Raw genomic sequence first — 20,947 nt, 5'->3', positions numbered from 1 at the left:
AGGCCGGGGTACTCGCACACGTGAACACAGTTTTGAATTCAGTGGCTACAGTGGCGATTTCAGCTAAATAATGGTGTAAATGTCGGTCTTTTATTTGGTTACAGTTCATATAAGAAAATCATTTGAGATAAATTCTGGGTAAAGGAGAAATGCTCAGTAACAGGGATGTAAACAAACTTGGACAGAAGATTAGAGAAAAATAAGCTTTTTATGGAAAATGATTGGGATTTAACTCAGGAAACATGGGACCAAAACTTTACATGTTGCATTCCTATTTTTGTTCAGTATAGTTTAACTAGAATATGGAGGACACAATGAGGCCACTCTCCAATGACTCATATTTTTTCAGCACCACCCTTTTCTTTGCATTGCTATAATTGTTTACTATTCTCTCTCTTCAGTACGACTGAATGGCAGTCGGCAGGCAGTGCATTGACCGGAACAACTGGCAAAGCAAAGAATTATGGGAAGGGCTAAAATTGTTGACTCATGTCTTCCACTGCTCAACTTCCATGACTGCTGAATATTGGTTTAATTTTCAGTATTGTATATTCACATGATCATCTATTCCTATTGCCATTGATTCATCACAATTCATAGGTATACCTCTTGTATATACTGTACCATATTCACTTGTATTTGTATATATGTACCTGATTATTTAGTGTGCTTTAGTCATAAATATTTTATTTTAGCCTACATAAAACTCATTGTGTGGGTTTAAATTCAAACATGCCGAGAATTCAGTCCTTCAGATGAGACCTGTTGATGCTGTCTGGTAAGGCAGCGTATTGATGCCACAGTGGGAAAAAAAAAAAACGGCTCGGTATCTTGTTATAAACCTTTCTCGTTATAATGAGATCTTTTTCTCGTTAACAAGAAATTTTCACGTTATAATGACATCTTTTTTTGTTATTACGACATACCAACTTATCTCATAACGAGAAACGTTTCTTGTTATAATGACATACCAACATATCTCGTTATAACAAGAAACTTTTCTCGTTTTAACAAGATACCAAGAAATTTTCAAATGTTATAATGAGAAAAAGATCTATAGCCTAATGAGAAATCAGCCTACGGACATCAGAGAAATTGAGAATGGCTCGTTTACATGATTTAGCTCAACAACTCAGCAACAATCAGACAGGGGGGCTTCATGTTACATGGATCCATACCATACCATACCCGCGCACACACACACACACACACACACACACACAAACAGAGTAATCTCTTACACACACTGTCACACAAGAAATCAGTATGGTGTTAAGTCTACAACATATAATGGGATGCTGGATGCTACAAGCTCCACACTGCATCAACAATAAACTGCACAAACATTTCACAATGCTCAGCACCTGTATTAGCCAGCTGGCTAATAGAGTCAACTCAACTCATCCTGACTCAGACACAATCAATATCTCATAACGAGAAAAGTTTCTCATTACAATGAGATATGTTGGTATGTCATTATAACGAGAAACTTTTCTTGTTAACAAGTGTTGTTAACAAGTGTTAACAAGTCTTGTTAACTTGATAACAAGAAAAATATCTTGTTATAACAAGAAAAATATCTTGTTATAACAAGAAAAGTTTCTCGTTATAACAAGATACTGAGCCTATATTTTTCTCCCACTGTGACATCAATATGCTGTCGTAGTCTGTAATCTGGTGCCCCGTTCTTAATTCTCATTGAAGCTAACTCTAAATTATATTGATATCAGTCATCATCAATACCTATCACCACTACAAGGCACACACACAGGCATCATAATGTAATGGCATTCTTCACAAAACTGACCCAAGCCTGTGAAATCAAAAATCAAAAACATCAAAAAACAAAAACAAAAGAAAATGCAGAAAAACAGTCTGGAGTTCAACTTTCCAAGTCCAATTTTCACATCTCCACCGACAGGCATTTCATGTCAAAATAGGCTGTATATTAAGTCATGGATGGACAACAACATTGCATTTACAATAGGGAAATCGTTTTATTTTGAAATCTCAACGCCCAGTGTACACAGGTATTGTTAGTGGCACTGCCTCACTTGATTTTTTTCAAGTTATCCATCACCAGCACCATTTACATGTTCAGCAAGCAGTGTTGTCAGGTGATGGTACAATTTAGAGACTACACTGACCGAGATGCTTTGCGCCCAAATCCACTTCCTGGTTACTTCGTGGCTTCCTTTAGCCCAACTGTCAGCTGTCTGCAACAGAAACAACAACAGCCAGCGATTTTTGGGCTGTGTGGTCGCTGTGGCGAGGTTTGTGCTTTTCTTGTATTCTGAGCCTTCCATCATTTTTTGCCTTAAATTGCACCAAGGACTTTGAAGCGGGTAGTTCAATGGTTAGCAAGTTGGTTATCCGATAGTCCCGGCGCGAGCCGTCCGCTCGTTTTTATAGAGATACAACGTTGTGCCACACTCCATTCAAAATGTGGCAATGTATCGTGATCTTGTTTCTTGGCAAAATTGTACACCTTACAACATCTGAGTTAATATGTTTTCTGAATAACTTGTAGCCACTTTTCATTTCGGTGTATATGTAATCCACCAAGCAGCGGTTATTTCAATAAAATTTCAATTCATACTGTTTGGAGTATACTGCTGGGCTAGCTTGCTATCGCCTACCGCGGTGTATTTTAGTGGCTGAATATTCGGTGAAACACCGACAAACCAGTTCTAAACATGGTGCGGTTTGGTGGATTGGATATATGCCTAATTGAAGAGTTGCTTAGTGGTGATTTAGAACAGGTCATCAGTCTTATGCTCTGGGCTATGTAGCCTACTTTTGCCGACAACCAAGGGCACACCAAACTGCCAGATTTTTGAATGGAGGTTCACGTAACTGTCTCTCTGTTTAAAGAGAACGGCACATATCTTTGTAAGTTTTAACAGTGTGAATGGCTCTGTGGCTGATTTTCTCCGTTGTTTTATCTCAGGCTAATGTTTGCAAATGTGTTCCTTTTTAATGTGTTATTGTAATGTCTGGTTCGATGCAGCAGTTCCCTTAATCCAAGGCAATTTTCTCCCATGGGAGACAATAAAGTAACCTTAACCATAACCTTATCGGGCTGGCTGTCCGAGTAAATTGCTTGCAGTTCGATTCTAGTGTATATGGGTTTTCAAGTCAACCACAGTAGTGCCTCAAGGGCCATTGTTCACGTCTTTACATGATTAAGCAGCGATGCGTTGTGTTCCAAATCAGAAAATGTCTTGATGGTTAGTGACCCTAGTGGCCCAGTGTGGGCTGGTAATCAGGAAGCAGTGCTGACTGTCTATCAGCAGCTGTTATGCACAGATTTCCTACAATTAAGCCTTGGTAAGGCTGTTGATTACAACAGTCTGACTGTGGTCTTTTCTGCACTCCTCCTACATCCACTTCCACTTACTTACTGATGGTAATGAGCTTCTAGTGGACCTCTTGAAATGATTAATACAAGATAGAGACACCTTTGTTGTGTGGTTTGGGTGTGACTGAATGAACACATACAAGACAGATAGCAACATTAGAATTCTAGGACTCCTGTGGTATATAAAACAATACAATTTCCACCATTTTTCTAAACATTATGTTTTTGTAAATTGTATTGTTTCAGCCCTCCTGAAACGTGGAGCATATTGGATTACTGAATTAGAGACTCTCACACCATTGGGAATGAATGAGGACCTGGATCTCAGGGTCTTCCTGTGATACAAATCCAACCTACTGTCAAATCCCTAAATAGATTTTTTTACATTTGACCTGCGTGTTTTATACATAAAAAGTTTTTTCTACCATGGTATAAACTATTTTACATAGAGATGGACTTCTTTTGCCTTTTGTTGTTTTGTTTTGGTGTTTTTGTTTTTCTGTTTCCCCTTTTTTGGGTGGGCATGTCCTACACAACAAAAGGCAAAAGAAGTCCATCTTTATGTAAAATAGTTTATACCATGGTCGATTATTTTGTATATCTGTACATGGACAAATTTGAAGTTATAGGACCCCATGGGGCATTTGTATACTGTAGACCTGGGCTATGTCTTATACATATACCACTAACCTGAAAAAATGTTTTGCTTGTTAGTAATATCAAAGGGTTTTGAATGTGTACAATTATAGATATTGTATGTTTTGACAATTGAGGGAATCTTGAATAAGTGAGCTGTTGTGTGGGATCATGGACACACCTCCAACACAGCTGTGGACTATTATGCAGTCATGGGCTGTATTTAAGCACTATGTCACTTTATGATTGATATATCTTGAGAAAGGTCCTTGTGACCGAAACGTCGACTCTTTTTAATAAATCAATGCAGAGGTGATAAGTGTGTGCGGGAATTGACTTTTCTTTTCTTTGGAATTGGATTTTCGGGGTAATTGATTCCCGGTTGCCTTCTACTCATCTTGTAAATTGTGTCTTCCCTTCTTCAGTGAGCCACACAGGGAGGCAGTGCCTAAGAAGGAACGAAGGAGCGAACAAAAGGTTGTGCACCTCAGGGAAGGCTGAAAGTTAGAAGAGCAACGGGAGAACGAATCTGACAAGACGAAAAAAAAAAACCCCAATGTGATCCAGAATGGAGGACTTCAGGCGGACATACCTGCGCCTGTGTAAAGAGGGAGGCGTGGAGCCCCAGGAGTCTGTCGTGGCTCAGCTCCAGGAGACCAGGGGGCTTCAGAGCTCCAGACTGGACCTGAGCGGACAGAGCCTGTCTGCGGATACCTGCTCTGTGCTGGCCAGGGTCTTCCACAAAGACACTGTCTTTACTGAGGTGTTGCTCAGTGACTGCATGCTCAGCGAGGAAGGTGTGTGAGTTTCCCACTCTGTGGAATAGATATGTAGCCTGTTTGTTTTTCTATGTGGATTGGAGTTAGACTGGTGTTCTGGTTTGCTGATATCGCAGCCAATATTGGCCTTATTGAAAAATCAAGCCAATCAGTGTCCACCTCTGATAAGATGGAGGTTCCTCCCTGACCACAACTAATCAGTATATTCTTAATATTTTTCTGGTAACACTTTACAATAAGGGTCACTAAGTTAAGGGTTAGTTAATGCTTAATAAGCATTAACTAACCCTTAATTAACAATTAACTAATGTGTCGTAATCATTTACTAATGGTGTTCATGTTAACTAAGGTACTAATTTCTACATTATTTAATAGTCATCTTTATAAACTATTAAATAATGTATAAATTAATACCTTAACATGAACACCATTAGTAAATTACACATTAGTTAACTGTTAATTAAGGGTTAGTTAATGCTTATTAAGCATTAACTAACCCTTATTAAGCATTAATAACCCTTAACTTAGTGACCTTTATTGTAAAGTGTTACCATTTTTCTATTAGATGTCTGGCCAGAGAAATCACCTAAAAGAGTCTAATGAGAATAAAAGTCTTGTGTTTTTTTTATTGTTTGGGCATGAAAATGGTCAAACCTAAAGATATTGAATATCAGCAGAAAATATTAACTATCGATATGTTCAATCCAAAAAAATACCGGTATCAGAACCCCCTCAAAAACCAACATCATTCTAACCCTAAGTGACAGAGTGATGTTATTTCTGTGTCACGCATAGAAAACATTGAAGTGTGAGCCTTATCTACACTTTATAATACAATATATTAGACTAATATATTGTGAAGACATTTTTTCCCTTTTTGTTTGTCTTCTTTGTCAATTTGGTTTAATTGTACTAAATAGCATTTCACGGTATGCACAAATTAAAGACCCAGTCCATGTGACAAGTTATTTATTCTAACACTTTACAACGTCTCTTGCCATGCTTGTGTGTCACTCTCAGGTGCCAAGGTACTCCTGACTGGACTGTGTGGCAACACAACTGTTAAAGTCCTGGACCTGAAGGTAAGACCAGGCAAATTAGGCTGCACACTGTCACCCAAAGGTATTATTTTGGTAACACTTTATTTTCTGGGTCCGCAATTTCCTAATGATTTCCTAGAAAGTGTTCAGAAAGAACCGTTACATTATGTACTAATTAATTACCCCCAATTTATTCTGTTGTTTCCATGACGGAACCATGAAATTATGTACTAGATATATATAAAATTAGAAATTAGAGGAAGGAATTCAACAAATAACTATATTATAAATTATATGAAAAATGACTTGGGTTACCAAATTGACCTTTGTGTATTATTTTTCCAATAAATAGTTTATAGTTTTGCAGTTCTTTCCAGGAAATTCTTCTAGAAATTGACAGTATCTTATCGACTCCACCTTACATTTTCTATAGAACTACTACATCGTTTCATGCTTCTTTCCAGGAAACTGCCTAAGAAATGAACAGCTCCTTTCTAGGAAATTATGAGGAAATTGTAGACCCAGAAAATAAAGTGTTACCTTTTTTTTTTTCCCATGAAGTATGTGCATAGATAGTCACTCAATGCAAAATAATGTTTACAGGGAAATAACCTGAGATCGACAGGGGCTGAGGTGCTGGGGAAGTTGTTGGCGCGAAACAAGACTCTGCGAAGGTGAGGATTATGCACCTCAGTTGAGCGTGAGAGTATCTCAAAATCTGTGACAAATCTATCATTGGTTTTAAAGCTGCACTAGGCAAGATTTGTATGTAAAACAACCCTGCAACAGAGAAGAGCGTCCCATCCCCACTAATTGAGACTTTGTAAAATTTCAAACCGTTATACCTCCCACTGCCATTTGGGGGCAGCCGACGTTGCAAAGTTGCCTAGCGTAGCTTTAATCTCGAAGGCTTTGCTGTGGTGTTGCTGTGTCACGGCACAGTGTTCATATGCCGCTCTGCAGGCTGGTGCTGGAGTGGAACGCGCTGGGGATGTGGGACGAGGCCTTCTCGGTCTTTTGCGAGGGCCTGGCCTCCAACGGCGCCCTGGCCCAGCTGGACCTGCGCAATAACCAGATCAACCACAACGGGGCCTCGGAGCTCGCTCTGGCGCTCAAGCGGAACGGCACCCTGGAAGTTCTAGGTCAGTGATTCTCCACCTTTTTCATGTCAAGGACCCCTAATTTAGTCCACATTAGGGCCACGGACCCCCATTTGGTGAGATTTTGTCTCTCAAACCCAAATCTAAGAATATCTTTATTGTTAGCTATATATGATTTTGTCCAGAATCCCATGACTGTATTGTAGGTAGAGAGATAACAGTCAAAACAATCAAAATCAAAACAGTCATTCTTCTACATTCTTCTACATACTCTAAAGGTGTTAACTTCTTGTAAATGAAATAATAGCGAAGTTTAACAATTCATCACTTTGCTGGGAACCCCCTGTAACTCCCTCGAGGACCCCTGGTGGTCCCCGGACCCCACGTTGAGAACCACTGTTCTAGGTGATATACCCCCTCCCCCCACCCGTCCCATTACGGCCCTTCAACGCTCCCGCTTTGTTTTGAGTGACACTCAGAAGTAGGCATGGGACGATATGAAAATGTCATGTCACGATTATCCTGGCCAAAATAATTGTGATTCACGATATTATCCCGATAATCATCAAAATATGTTTAAAACTCTTAAAATGGCACTAAAACATATTGGAATCGCTTTACCTTACATTTTGTTAAGAAACACATATTTTTATTGCATCATAGGACACATTTCTTTTTTTTTGTGAACATCCTTTTTAGTGAAAAACAAACAAGGACAGATTCAGACTCTCGCCAACACCTAGCAGGTAATCTATCAAACCTATCAAGTACAGGTGGGCACCTCATCTCTCTGTCGTTCCTCAGTTTTGAATCCATAGTATTTCTACACATCTGATTTAACTTTTTTTTTGTGGGGGATACAATGGGCAAGCCGAGCCTTCAGCCATGGTGACGATTGACTGGAAAGACGCGGGCTCCCCCTTGTGGCAAATGGCAATTCAAAATAAATCAGGAAATCAATAGGACTGTACGTTAGTGAGCTGGACAGCTTTTTCAAGTCACATGTGAGGATATTCACGGTTATCCCGTTAATGGAAATTCACCAAGATAAAATTATCTTGAGTGTTTTTATCGCGATAAAAGATAAAATCTTACATCCTCCCATCCCTACTCAGACGTCTTCGTGATGGATCCAGCTGCAGACTCGTGGTTTACCTGCAGACTCATGTGCTTCTTGAAACGGAGGAACGATTTATTGATTTAATTTGATTTTGTTCAAATAGCTGTATTCGTAGCTGTTTTACTCTGGCCTCCCTTTTGATTTTTGTCGTAGATCTGAGGTGGAACAACATCGGCCTGCTGGGCGGCAGGTCTCTTCTGGAGGCCGTACAGCACAACAAGACCCTGGTACAGCTGGAGATGGCAGGGAACAACATACCCAGTGACACACTCAAAGCACTTGGTAAGAGGTGTGTGTGTGTGTGTGTGTGTGTACATGCTGTAGCATTATGATTTCCTAGTCTTTCCTTATACTGATTTTATGCCCCTAAACTGTGGAACTCACTGCCTCAGGATATTAGAATGGCAAGCTCTCTCTGTATTTTTAGAAGGAAATAAAAGACCTATCTTTTTAATCTGGCTTTTAATTTGAGTAATGTTATAGCCTTAAGTTCTAATCATTGGTTTTTACTTTATTTTTATCCCTGGTGTTCATTTTATTGTATTTATTGACTCTTATTTATTTTTTTATTTTTTTTTAACATTTTATTGTTTTATTGTTGTAATTTTGCTATGTGAAGCACTTTGGGCTGCATGCTTGTATGAAAGGTGCTATATAAATAAAGTTGAGTTGAGTTATAATGCATGTGTTACTCACCTTACCCCATATTCCTGTCACCAGTGTTGGGCTTGTTACTCAAAAAAGTACTTAATACTTAATACTAATTTCAGAAGTAATTTGATTTAATTGTTTAATTCTTACTCCCTGAGACTAGTAATTCGTTAAGCTATCTGTTATATTACTTTTCTTTTACACCGCCAAAACTGGCGATTACACCCTCTCTTCCCTTCTAAAATCAAGAGAAGTCCGGTTCCTCTCCTGTGAATGAATCGGAAAGCAAACAGAGCTGATGTCCAATGTTTTTGTCGTCCTTTTACTGGATAAAATCAAAGTAGTGGGAGTACTTCCACCTAGAGAAAGTCAACTTCTGTACCATTTTTCATCAAAGTAGTGGGAATACCTAATCTAAGATGATTTAGTGTGATAGGACGATGACTAATTTTGACAAAATGGAATCCGGGGATAGTGGTGGGGTCTAACTTTTGGATGCTTCAACCTCAGTCTTATATTTAGAGGGGCTGATAACAAAAAAACAGACTTATTTTTGAATGGTAACTGTAGTATGGTGGTACTGATTTACACATTACTATCCCAATGCTGCCTGTCCCAATACTGTCCTCTACATTCCTCTCTCTCCCCGACCCTTTCCCCTGTCGCCCTTAACCCTCTCAGAGCAGACCATAGAGCATAACTCCGACAGGCAGTCCACCCTGAGAGAGAGCCGCAGCAGGACCCAGGTCCTCAGCAAGGAGATTCAGATACTTAAGGACGAGAAGGGCCGGCAGGTAACCCAGAAACCAAAGCATTTACATTTTTGAAGGCAATTACAGCTGGAACATATTGGTTTTTAGAGCTATGGGGACGGGCTGCTGGATTGCAGCTTTCAAGCTTTTTTTTTCTTCAAGATTAGCCAAATTATTTCATTCTTTTGATTCGCTTTGATTCATGTGCCTTGGAGGAGCTGTGAGGTTACGACAGATTTTTTTTTTTGCCCTAGTCAACCCACACCTCTCATAGTTATTCATGCCTTGATGAGGGATATTAATGTTTGGTGCCTGAACATACCCGCATAAACTTCTCACAGTTTTTTCTTTGAAACGATGAACTTAGAACCTCTAGCTTGACAGGCACACATACAGTATATTACATGAAATAATTATGATATGCAATCACTGTCAATATGGTATTCTTGTTATTCCTCCCCATCAGTTCCTAAACCTGATGGAGACCATAGACAGGCAGAGGGAGGAGATGGGCCGCTCCAGCAGGTCAGTGGAAGTGGGACTTGATAAAGGCATAAGAATCGTTTTACCAAGATTATTAGACTGAGATCAGTGACAGACACAACCTCCACATCAATGTTTTGTGTGTTTTATGTATTTGTACAGAAAAGGAAAGGATCTCTGGTTTGAGATCCATGTCCAGCGCAACATAAACTACCATGATTTTTATTAAATAGTATTTTTTGGGGGGTTTCTCAGTAGACAAAGTTACAACACCGTACAAAAAAATAAACGTAAGAATGAAAGACAGATAAACACTATACCACATAGGCAAGTTACACATGGGGATTTCATATGCAGCAGGTAAAATACATTAAAGTAGAAGTCACACATTAATATATTGAAAAACAACAACAAAAAATTGTCATTTTATACTGCAGTGCACTTTTATTACAGTGCTCTCTTGTTCTCTAGATACGACCAAACCGGTGTATTTTTCAGAATTTTCCAGATTTATGATGCAAGTCATAGGTTTATTTCTCTAGTGGTAGAAATGTTGTTACAGTCGGGACTTGTGGTGTGCACCATAGCAATAATATGCATTTTTCACAAAGTAAATGAGGAAATAGTCACTCTGCATGTTCCTCAAAAACCATATAAGGATATTAGGATTATAAAACAAAAGGTGAACATTTGGAGACAAATCAAGTTGTTTATGCGTTATTTCTTACTATAGTGCCAAAACAAATGGCCCCACATTTGTAATACACCATGATATTTAAAAAGCATGGAGTTTATGTTTTGTTTTTCCCCATCAGGTCAACCACTATTCACGTAGGCCAGCTCCAGGAAGCGCTGAACGAGAGGAAGTCCGCTGTCAACTCTCTCACTGCCAAGTACTCGTCCCTTCTTCCTTTATTCTATATTCAGCCCATCAAGAGCAAAATCTATTAGATATTGTCACTTTCTTCATTTACCAGTCTCCTCACTGTTGCTGGATATAGACACAGTGATGCATTAAAGACTCATAACTACATACGTTCATTAATGCTCCTCCACTGACTCAGCCCACATGATGAATTTTTAATCAGGCGCTCCGAGGGACGACTATTATTAGCTACTAAAGGTTCTCAGGTACACAGACGACCCTGGCTCTTATATTTATTCACGCTGACCCACATATTGTTGTCCGCTCTTTCCCCTAGAGAAGTGTTCTGTATATGTACACCAGTCAGGTGCTACACCGCAAAATATGTCTGACTTAACAAGTAATTTAGTCTTGTATTCAAGTCTTAAAATCGTCTTTTTCTTCAAACAAGTGAAAAATTGATGAGATAAGTCCATGTGTTTTGCATGCAGTTGCACTTGTATCTTTGTAGTGGGATTTTCTACAAACAAATCAATGTCAATATCTTGAAGTAAGGTAAACCACTGCACTAGTATCAAGAAAATGACACTTGAATCAAGAAAATTCTTAAAACAAGCTGATTTACATTGGAAACAAATGAAATAATCTCACCTGTTTGGCAGATTTTTCACTTGTTTTAATCAATATAGGATTTTAAGACTCAATACTAGATGCTACATACACACAATACACTACTAGCCACAGCTTTCAAATGGAATAGCACCTGAGTTTCATGCTCTGAAGCTTAATGGGTATATATACTATTTGTATGCAATATCCCTTGAAGTCTGGTAAGAAGCACATAACTCAATACTAGATATATTGATACAAATATAGTACAAAATCAATATAAAACAATATTTTGTGTGCAGACTGCAGATGACGGAGGCCGCCCTCGCCCTCTCGGAGCAGAAAAACCACAACCTGGGAGAGCTGCTGGCCCGCGTGAAGACGGAGAAGGACGAGCAGAGGGAACGACAGAGCAGAGAGAGGAAGAAAGAGCAAGAGGTATGAAGAGAGATGTGAGATGGACTGGCTCTCAACAAGTCATTTAGTCTCATATTCAGTGTGAGCTTGCCTCGATGTCACACCAGTGAAGAAAATAACATGAATTTCTATCGCTGGCTTTTGGTAAAACAACATTTTAAAAACATTTCATGGGATTACAAAGAGAGAAAGTAGCCTAGTTTATTGGCTCATAATGAACAGAGATCCTGCTTGTTTGTGATCTTATTATCTCAAACTACAAGCGTCCATTGGTTCCAGTTGTCAGGCTATACATTAGTCTACTTGTCATTTATTAAGCGCATTTCCCCCACTATAATTTCCTTTGAGGATACAAAGGAATACAGGAAGGTATGCGTTTTATGTTTATGGCTTCTTTGGAATAAATAGATGAAGAACTGGGTTCCACCATGGATGAACAGACAGAGAAAAGAGCTGTAGCCACCTACAGAAACTCAAGCTGCATCAACAGAAAATCCAAGGAAAAAGACGTCACAGTACTGGACACACTGTTTGATTGACAGGTGATCTCTGGGAAGTACAGAGCAGAAACACCACCGCAATGAGTGATTAGTGCCAAAGATGGAGACTAAATAAAGAAAACAAGAATCATGGATTATCGCTTGGGTTACGAGATTACATGACTTGTTAAGATATATCGTTTTTTGCAGTGAAACACATGTTATTAACTGAGGTGCGACGGTTGGTCACATGATATCGTAATTGCTCTCCATCCTGTAGGAAAGTGTGCTCAGAGAGGGCAAGCTCCTCAGGGAGATGCAGAACATGACAGAAACCAACGTGCAACTCCGAAATAAGGTATGAGCATTGTGTTTTTTTGTGAGTTAAAGTCTGTGGTTGATTTGGTCAAAGTGAGCCTCATTTCTTTGTGTGTGTGTGTGTGTTAGGTGGAGGAGATGGAGCGCAGGTGTAAGTCTCAGCAGCAGCATATCTTTGAGCTGAAGCAGGAGCTGACCAATAGCACAGCGGAACTCAAACTACGACTAGCGCAGGCAGAAGGTGACACACACACACACACACACACACACACACAGAGACGCACATCCTTGTTTTATTCCCAAACGCACACAAGTAAAGACCAGCTTTATCGCATGAAAACGAGGAAGTGTGTCTTCTGTGTCGCTCTCTAATAGACCGTTTGGAAATGGAGAAGAGGCGGTCCAAACAAGCCCTGGAGGACATGGACAGTCTACGCCAGAAAGAGGTACTGTCCTGCATCTTTGTCCCTTCACATGTAGCCTAATATTCCATTGGTAATCAGAATAACAGACCAATTAGAATAGAAACACCTCATGCGATGCGAAGGGCATGGTGTTAGCCTTTGATAATCCGTTCAGTAGGAGAATATTAGCGGCTAATAGCCATGTAAACACTTAAAGCAGTACTCCACTTAGTTTTAACATGGGGGTTATTCGGCTCTTGACCGCCATGAAAACCAGAATATAAACTACTCACCAAGATCAGATGCAGCTGGACGAGTTTGTAGTGTTAGGATTTCTACTTCCCATTCATTTGAATGAGAAAATAGACTGAAAACTGACTTTTAACACGTTGGTGAACAGATTCAACAACAGATCCTGCTTTTAAGACAATAAAGCAGTCCTGGGTCTGTTGCCATTTTGCATTTTTATTCTTGGCTTACACTAAAATTAATATTTAAAAATATCTCCCAGACAGGAACTATCTCTCCTAAATGGTATTCCTCCGCTATGTTCTCTTCTATCAATTCAAATGCTATTTGCCAAAATTAAGTTATAAAACGTTGGACCCACAGTCAGTTGAAAATCACAGCAGCAGGATCTGTTGTTGAATCTGTTCACCAACGTGTTAAATGTCAGTTTTCACGCTATTTTCATGGCCTCATTCAAATGAATGGGAAGTAAAAATTGCTTGCCTACCTCTTGCTTACTTACTTATTTATTTATTTATCAATTTATTATTTCCTTCAATTGTAGTATGCTGTGCTAATTATGTAGTATGATTTAGTAATCCTAATAAACAGTATTAAAAAATATGTTTAAAGATTCAAAATTTTTGTGCAGGTGGACCATGTGAATCGCCATCTGGAAGAGAGCGAGAGAGTGCTGCAAGAACGCATCTTCAAACTGGAGGGACAGCGGATACAGTTGGAGGAGGTCAGATCTTGGAAAGAATATCCATGTAAAAAAGAAAAAACCTACAGTAGACCTAACACAAAAAACAAAACTAGTGAACTAAGTTCCTTGTTGTAACAGATTATAGTTATTTATTAGCTTTATAGACCAATTTGGAGCGGACGTCACAGTTACATCACTGCAGTTGCGCGCGCATTGTGGCGGCAGAAAAACAGAGGAAACAAGTAGAGGGAAACAGGCGAGATCCCCGGAATAAGGGAAAAACTGGTGCAACAGATCTATATAACAACACACCTAATGTCATCTATTTACATCAAAAGCCCAGCCCAATGTAATGAAAGAGTCATAGTGCCATCTTGTGGTGGAAAAAAATGACTTGTCAAATGTTTTGACTCCGCTGCGATCGGGAGATAGCTCGTTTGTCCCACACAGTAAGCAGGCTGACCGATATCATGATGTGATAAACTGAAGCTTGAAAAGTAAAATCTGGAGAGGACAACGGCAGAGAGAGGAGACGGGACGCGCTGGAACGGAGATCAGTATGGATGTATGGACTATTATTATGTATATCGGAATCGGAAATATGAGACTGATCTGCCGTCAGTATATAGTTGTTTGACTTGTTTATAATAGGCCACGTCTTGTATAGCTGCGTTTTTATGTCCCTGCCGCTGGCTAGGCAGTACGTCGGTCCGTAACACACAGAAATCATTCGATAAATCTCGGTATTCAAGGTCCTGGACATGACCGCAAAGTTCAAAATTGTATGCGTCAAGAGATTTGTATGCCTTGAGTTTTCTTTCGTATAGACGCTGGGTTTTTCCACAAGGTATACGAAGATGTCCGGCCACTGTAACTTTGGCCATTTAGTTGGATCTGTGACCCATTGATCTGACAGTGAGTAGGCTACGGGTCAGGAAACCTCACCCCATTGCTAAAGGTTAGCTTATTAGTGTAAGACAACCTGTCTTCTGCTGGCAAACCATTAAAATATTTGGAGAAGGCGTCCGGATGATCCATATTCCTATGGTGTAAATTGACACCTGATACCGCTAACTCTCACTTTCTGCCACCAGTTCGGCTCCGCCCACAAAATACGTCATCGCTGTTTACAAACACAAAAAAGGTCTATATATGAACTAATCTCTAATTAGGGATATTTGCTAGAGAACGAAATAAAGTATGTAAATATGAAGTGTGTATGTGTCTTGTAGGAACTCAGCAAAGCTAAGGCGGCGTGTGTGACGGAGCGGGCCCAGGCCGAGGAGGAGCTGGGCAAAGTGCGCGCTCAAGTCCGCCTGGAGGAGGTGGGTGTTTAAAGGAATAGTTCACCCAAAAATGAAAATTCTGTCATCATCTACTCCCCCTCATGCCAGTTGAAACACAGGTGAAATTTGTCCATATAACACACAGGGAGGCTGCCAGCACAACTCCATAGCAGCCTTCTCCAAAACAACTGAAGTCAGTGGGGACCAGTTCTTCAGAGTTCCAAAAAGACCTACAGTATATTTACACCATCATTTAGTGCAAATCTTTACAGCTGATTGATTTGCAACAAATAATGGTGTATAGGTCTTTCTATTCACAGTGTGATTGTTTGGCTGTTTTTGTTTTGGAACTCTAAAGAACAGGTCCCCATTGACTTCAGTTGTTCTGGAGAAGGCTGCTACCAAGTTGTGCTGGAAACCTCCCTGTGTGTTATATGGACTAACAAATTTCACCTGTGTTTCATTTGGCATGAGGGTGAGTAGATGATGACAGAATTTTCATTTTTGGGTGAATTATTCCTTTAATGTCGGATTAAACAAGATGAATTAAACTTTTTAAATGTTGCAAAAAATTTCCATTAGGGTTAGATATTTGCCTGTAATGAAATCTCAGATATCCAGCAGTGATGATGGAGGTTCCTGCTATGAAATTTGATTTTCTTTGCAACATTTTATTTACGCATTTAATGGTTGACCATTTGAAAAGATGTGGTGAGTCACCCTGCTTTAGAGAGTTGCTAACCCCTTTCATCGGTATGGCTCCCTCCATCCCCCCGCGCCCCTCCTCGCCCCCCACCTCGTTCCCCCTGAGCAGCAGGAGCACGTGGCGTCCTTGGAGGAGAAGCTGCGCTCTGTCCGCCAGTCCCGCCAGGAGGTCCAGACCCACTGCTCCCAGCAGAAGCAGACCATCGCCGACCTGCAGGCCAAGAACGGCCAGCAGAGCGTGGAGATCGACGGCTTCCGACGCAGGATAGACGAGCTGCAGCAGGTCAGCACCCACCTGTTGCACTAATAATGCCTATTACCCTGAGGCAACTGACACAAAATGGATCGCACACACGTCACATTAAAAAACAGTAAGTTATCTGAAATGTTATTACTGATGTACGGGGCGCTATGGCTCACTGAACTCTAAGCTATGGCAAAGTCCATGCGTCTGATACCAACTTCCAAACCCGTTCATATCCAAAAATTTCTGTGGACAAATTATGGCAATGACTGATAACTGTTACAGGGTTCCTACGCAGGTCTGGAAAGTCTGGAAAAGTATTAAAAATGAATTTGATCATTTCCAGGTCTTGAATAGTTTGGGAATTTGAAAAAATGTCTGGAAAAGTATGGAAAATGTTGCGGTTCAGGTCCGATACACACATAATTCTAGCTTTTATGTTGTTGTAGAGCCACTTTGAGTCCACAGTTTTCGTTGATGTGAAGGATAATGTTCAGATAGAGGGACGCTCTTATTACCCAGCCGCTGTCAGCATGCATTATATCAAATACCCACCAAAATCAAATCCAGTCGAGAACATAGGGTCTGGGAAAAATGTGAGTTTTAAAATGGAAACCGTGTAGGAACCCTGCCAATCATCTCACATATTCTGATATTTGTCACTGTGAAGAACAATCTTCATCTATACAGTGATATGACCTAGTTAGCAGGGGCAAGATGTCTATCTGTGTAAATCATATTGAACACCAGACAAAATCTTCAAAACAAAAAAAGTATGGAATTTTTTAATTGAAAATGTGTAGGAACCCTGCTGTTAAGATATTTGGTCAATGTAAGAAATAGACGTAGGTCACCAAACTATCAGCTCAGAGAGAGCATTGGTCCTGAATGTTCCTCTGATGTGAATTTTTCCGAATACATATATACTTATAATGTCATTTTCATAGTTCAAACTTCACATTTAAGTCCATCAACCTTTGAAGTTTAAAAACTTCCGTCTGCACGCATGTTCGTCATGAAGAAAACACGTTTTTTGGGGTTGGGATTAGGCTCACTAAAAATAAAAGCCTTGACTTGGAATAGTGGACTGTGGCGGGCAGACTGAGGAGGTCAGTAAAAGTAAAGGTTATTTCAAAGGTTAGAAATTAGGATTAAAAGGGAACAAGCATGGGATTAGGTCAGCAGGCTTCTTTCCCTTAGGATGTAGAGGGGGAAAGCAATAGTGGAATTTAGCAGAGAAAAGGACGTTCTTATGGAGAATTCAGATCAGTGGCCATGAACATTCTGCCAACGGGGTGAGATAATTGTTTCTAAAATATTAAGACTCAATACTGATGGTGTTCTCTTGGCAGGAGTTGTCGGGTAAGGACCAGGAGAAGGTGGCCGAGGTCAGCCGGGTCAGGGTGGAGCTTCAGGAGCAAATTGGACATTTGCAAGCAGAGCGGACGGCACAGGGGGGACTGAAAGAGAAGATCAGCGCTCTGGAAAGAGAGATGAAAGGTGCACTCTTACTTCCTCTTTATTTACCTTTCCCCCCCCCACCATCACTCTCTTCCTCAGCTTTCCCAAACCCTTTGCTCTCCTTCTCACTGTACATCTTTTTTTTTGTTGCCGTACTACAGTGTCCTTCTTCAAGTCATTTAGTTTCATATTCAGCTAGGGCTGGGCGATATATCAATATTATATCGATATCGTGATATGAGACTAGATATCGTCTTAGATTTTGGATATCGTAATATCGTGATATGGCATAAGTGTCTTTTCCTGGTTTTAAAGGCTGCATTACAATAAAGTGATGTAATTTTCTGAACTTAACAGACTGTTCTAAAACAGGGAAGGAAACCCTGTCTTTGCATTTTATTTTGATCACAGTCTTGTTTTAATGAAAGTGCTTGTGACATCTCACATGTGGCTTTGACTTACAACTGAACATTTAGCCCACTTCGTAGAAAATACCGAGATATATATCGTGTATCGCCATTCAGCCTAAAAATACCGAGATATGATTTTTGGTCCATATCGCCCAGCCCTATATTCAGCCTTCAAATCTTATTTTTCTTAAAGCAAGTCGAAAACATCTGCCAGTGGGAAGAAATAATTTCACTGTATGCCAGTGTAAATCAGTTTATCCGGATCATTTTCTTGATACCAGTAGCATGATCTGCCTTATTTCAAGAGATTGTCGCAAAACAAGATTTTAAGACTCAATACTAGAGAGAAAGAAAGAGCAGGAGGCATGAGGAGAGATCGGATAGAAGACGGCACTGTGAAAAATGTCCGTCATGACAAGTCATTTGGTCTCATATTCAGTCTTTAAATCTTATTTTATTTGATCGTGAAAAATTCTGCCAAAAATTTTTAAAAACTCAAAAAATCTCCATCTTAACAAGTCATTTAGTCTATCACTGAGTCCCAAAATTATAATTTTCTTAAAACAATTGAAAAAATCTGCCAATGGGGTTACATCATTTCACTTCTTTCCAATGCAAATCAACTTGTTTCAAGAATTTTATAGAATTAAGTTTCATTTCCTTGATAGTAGTGCAGTGGGATGTTTTTTGCAGTGTTTTGGGGATTTTCTAGAAACAATTAATATAAAATTCAAATATAAAACAAATATCTTGAAACATAGCAGAATAAATCCGCTCACTCCACTCACTATTATCAAGAAAATTCTCCAAATAAGTCACATTGGAAACAAGTGAAATGATCTCACCCCATTGGCAGATTTGTTTCACTTATTTTAAGAAAAAAGACATTTTAAGACTCGATACTAACACATCAGACTCTCGAATGTTTTCTCTGCCAGTCTTTTGTGCATTTCTAACCCTGTGCCTGTCCCGCCCTGCCCTGCCCGGCCCTGCAGTACTGACCAGCAGCCACCGGGAGGCGATCCTCGACAAAGAGAGCGAGATCTCCTCCCTGCTGGAGAAGCTCCGGCTGCGGGAGGCGGAGATCCAGAGGATGAGGGAGGACGAGGCCCAGAGAGCCAGCTACCTGCAGAGCGCCATCCTCACCTACGTCCAGGGCTCGCCGCTGGGCCACTACAGCAGCCCCAAGAAATGACCCACAATCCTCTGACACCCCCCCACCCCACCCCCCCCTCCCCTCACAGGGTTCCTGCACAGGTCGGGGGAAAGTCTGGAAATGTGTGGAATAGAGAATTTGGTGGTTTCCCAGTCTTTAAAACTTGGAAAATTAGGGGAAATTTTTAGGTTCCCTGTCATCTTGCATACTGTATCTGTTGTTATGGAGAATAATCTTCATCTATAGGCAGATATGACTTAGATAATAGGGGCCAAGCAGTATGACTATTGGCATAAATCATATTGAACACCAACCCAAAATTTTCAAATCAAATCAAGAAATGAAGGTCTTGGAAAAAGTCTGGAATTTTGGAATCCGAACTGTGTAGGAATCCTGCCCCCCCCCCCTCCCAGTTACTGCAGCTGTTGTAACTGTGTTCAGGTTCACTGCTGGGACTCGACATTCTACATTCCATATTCTAATTGCAGATATGCAAATATATCATCCCTTCACCTACACACAAGCCGCACTGCTGGTTCAGTCCTAAGAAGTACTCTTAATTCTAAGACACTGGTATTAAAATCATATTTTTCTTCAAACAAGTGGAAAGAAATCGGCCAGCAGGGTGAGATGATTTCACGTTTCCAGTTGTCTTGTTTCAGGAATTTTCTTAGTCACGTATTAGTGGAGTGATCTGCTTTGTTTCAAGATACTAATGCTCGTTTTTTGAAAACACCCGGAACAAGTGAAACTGAATGGGAAGCGAGTGTCTCACCCCATTAGCTGGATCTTTCACTTTCATTGTGAGAGAAAAAGGAGAGAACCCAAACCCTACTGAACACACCACTAAACATCAAAAAGAAAAAAAATCCAAAATCATGGCATTTATTAATCCATGCTCGGCTCCCAAAAATGTCTAAATGCCGGCATTTTGCTAGTGCATATTCATCAGGGTCTCACTTGTTTTCAGAAAAATACGATTTTAATGCTTAACATGAGACTAAGTCACATGTAAAAATGGACATTTTATGTTCTGAAACTTGACATTATTCATTATTACATGATAGCCAATTTTTTCAGATCATTGCCAAGGAATTTCCAGTCCCAGGACTTTACCGCTCACATTAACTGAGATGAATTGTGCTTAAAATCATCTACAACACATTATTCTTCCCCCCCGTTTGCCCTACAGGGACCAGTACATATCCAGTCCCATTCTACTGGACCCATCCTCCTGTCCGTCCGAATCGAATGCAGTGCAGTCTCGCATTGCTCATGTGTTTACATACAACAGTGACAATGTTTGAAAGACATCAGAACAGAGATTTGATCCACTTAAGCCTTTATTTCAGATCTATCAAACCAAAAATCCTCTGGCTCCGGCTCATGCAGAGAGCAATAAACCGGTTCACAAAATGTCATTTGCTGTTTTTTGCAATGATATTTGGTGAAGAACCTCCTATTTTCAACAGCTGATGCAGTTTTTTTAATATGAATTCTGTTTTATATCTTGGTATCGTTTCAGAAAATCTGAGATTTCAGTATGCGCTTGATATGTTGTAATTAAAAATTTCCAGGTGTGTTTTTACCATTTTGCACTGTTTTTTATTATATTTGTTTTTTTTCTGTCAGTAAAATGCAATAATTTCTGAATGGTTTCTCCTCATTATTTCACTTATGTGTGATTCATGTAGCTAGTAGAGGCTAATGCAGAGTTAGATTTGCCTATTTTACAGA

At 39.9% G+C, this 20,947-nt stretch overlaps 1 protein-coding gene across 1 annotated transcript; it reads left to right on the top strand.

Annotated features, from left to right (window-relative positions):
- Positions 1-2,205: 2,205 nt before the first annotated feature.
- On the top strand, positions 2,206-20,803 carry lrrc45 (leucine rich repeat containing 45). Its single transcript, XM_071535628.1, has 18 exons — positions 2,206-2,273; positions 4,423-4,794; positions 5,797-5,858; positions 6,420-6,490; positions 6,780-6,958; positions 8,190-8,318; positions 9,369-9,481; positions 9,906-9,964; positions 10,738-10,815; positions 11,699-11,834; positions 12,573-12,650; positions 12,740-12,851; positions 12,986-13,056; positions 13,895-13,987; positions 15,181-15,273; positions 16,049-16,222; positions 17,536-17,683; positions 19,050-20,803. The coding sequence occupies exons 2-18, from the start codon at positions 4,566-4,568 to the stop codon at positions 19,247-19,249; spliced, it is 2,025 nt and encodes a 674-aa protein (XP_071391729.1). The 5' UTR covers positions 2,206-2,273; positions 4,423-4,565; the 3' UTR covers positions 19,250-20,803.
- The last annotated feature ends 144 nt before the right edge of the window (positions 20,804-20,947 follow it).

This window comes from Centroberyx affinis, unplaced genomic scaffold, assembly GCF_046629955.1.
Source record: "Centroberyx affinis isolate AG114_WGS23_722 - 3 ecotype Tasmania unplaced genomic scaffold, CSIRO-AGI_Caff_v1 ptg002745l_1, whole genome shotgun sequence".
NCBI lineage: Eukaryota > Metazoa > Chordata > Actinopteri > Beryciformes > Berycidae > Centroberyx > Centroberyx affinis.
Note: the sequence above shows the minus strand (reverse complement) of the source record. Positions and strands in the feature narration are given on the sequence as shown.

Excerpts from the sequence above, each read along its gene's own strand:
- lrrc45 (XM_071535628.1), top strand. The coding sequence starts at position 4,566 with ATGGAGGACTTCAGGCGGACATACCTGCGCCTGTGTAAAGAGGGAGGC. Across the intron at positions 6,491-6,779 it reads CGAAACAAGACTCTGCGAAG|GCTGGTGCTGGAGTGGAACG; the intron begins GTGAGGATTATG and ends GCCGCTCTGCAG. Across the intron at positions 6,959-8,189 it reads CGGCACCCTGGAAGTTCTAG|ATCTGAGGTGGAACAACATC; the intron begins GTCAGTGATTCT and ends TTTTTGTCGTAG.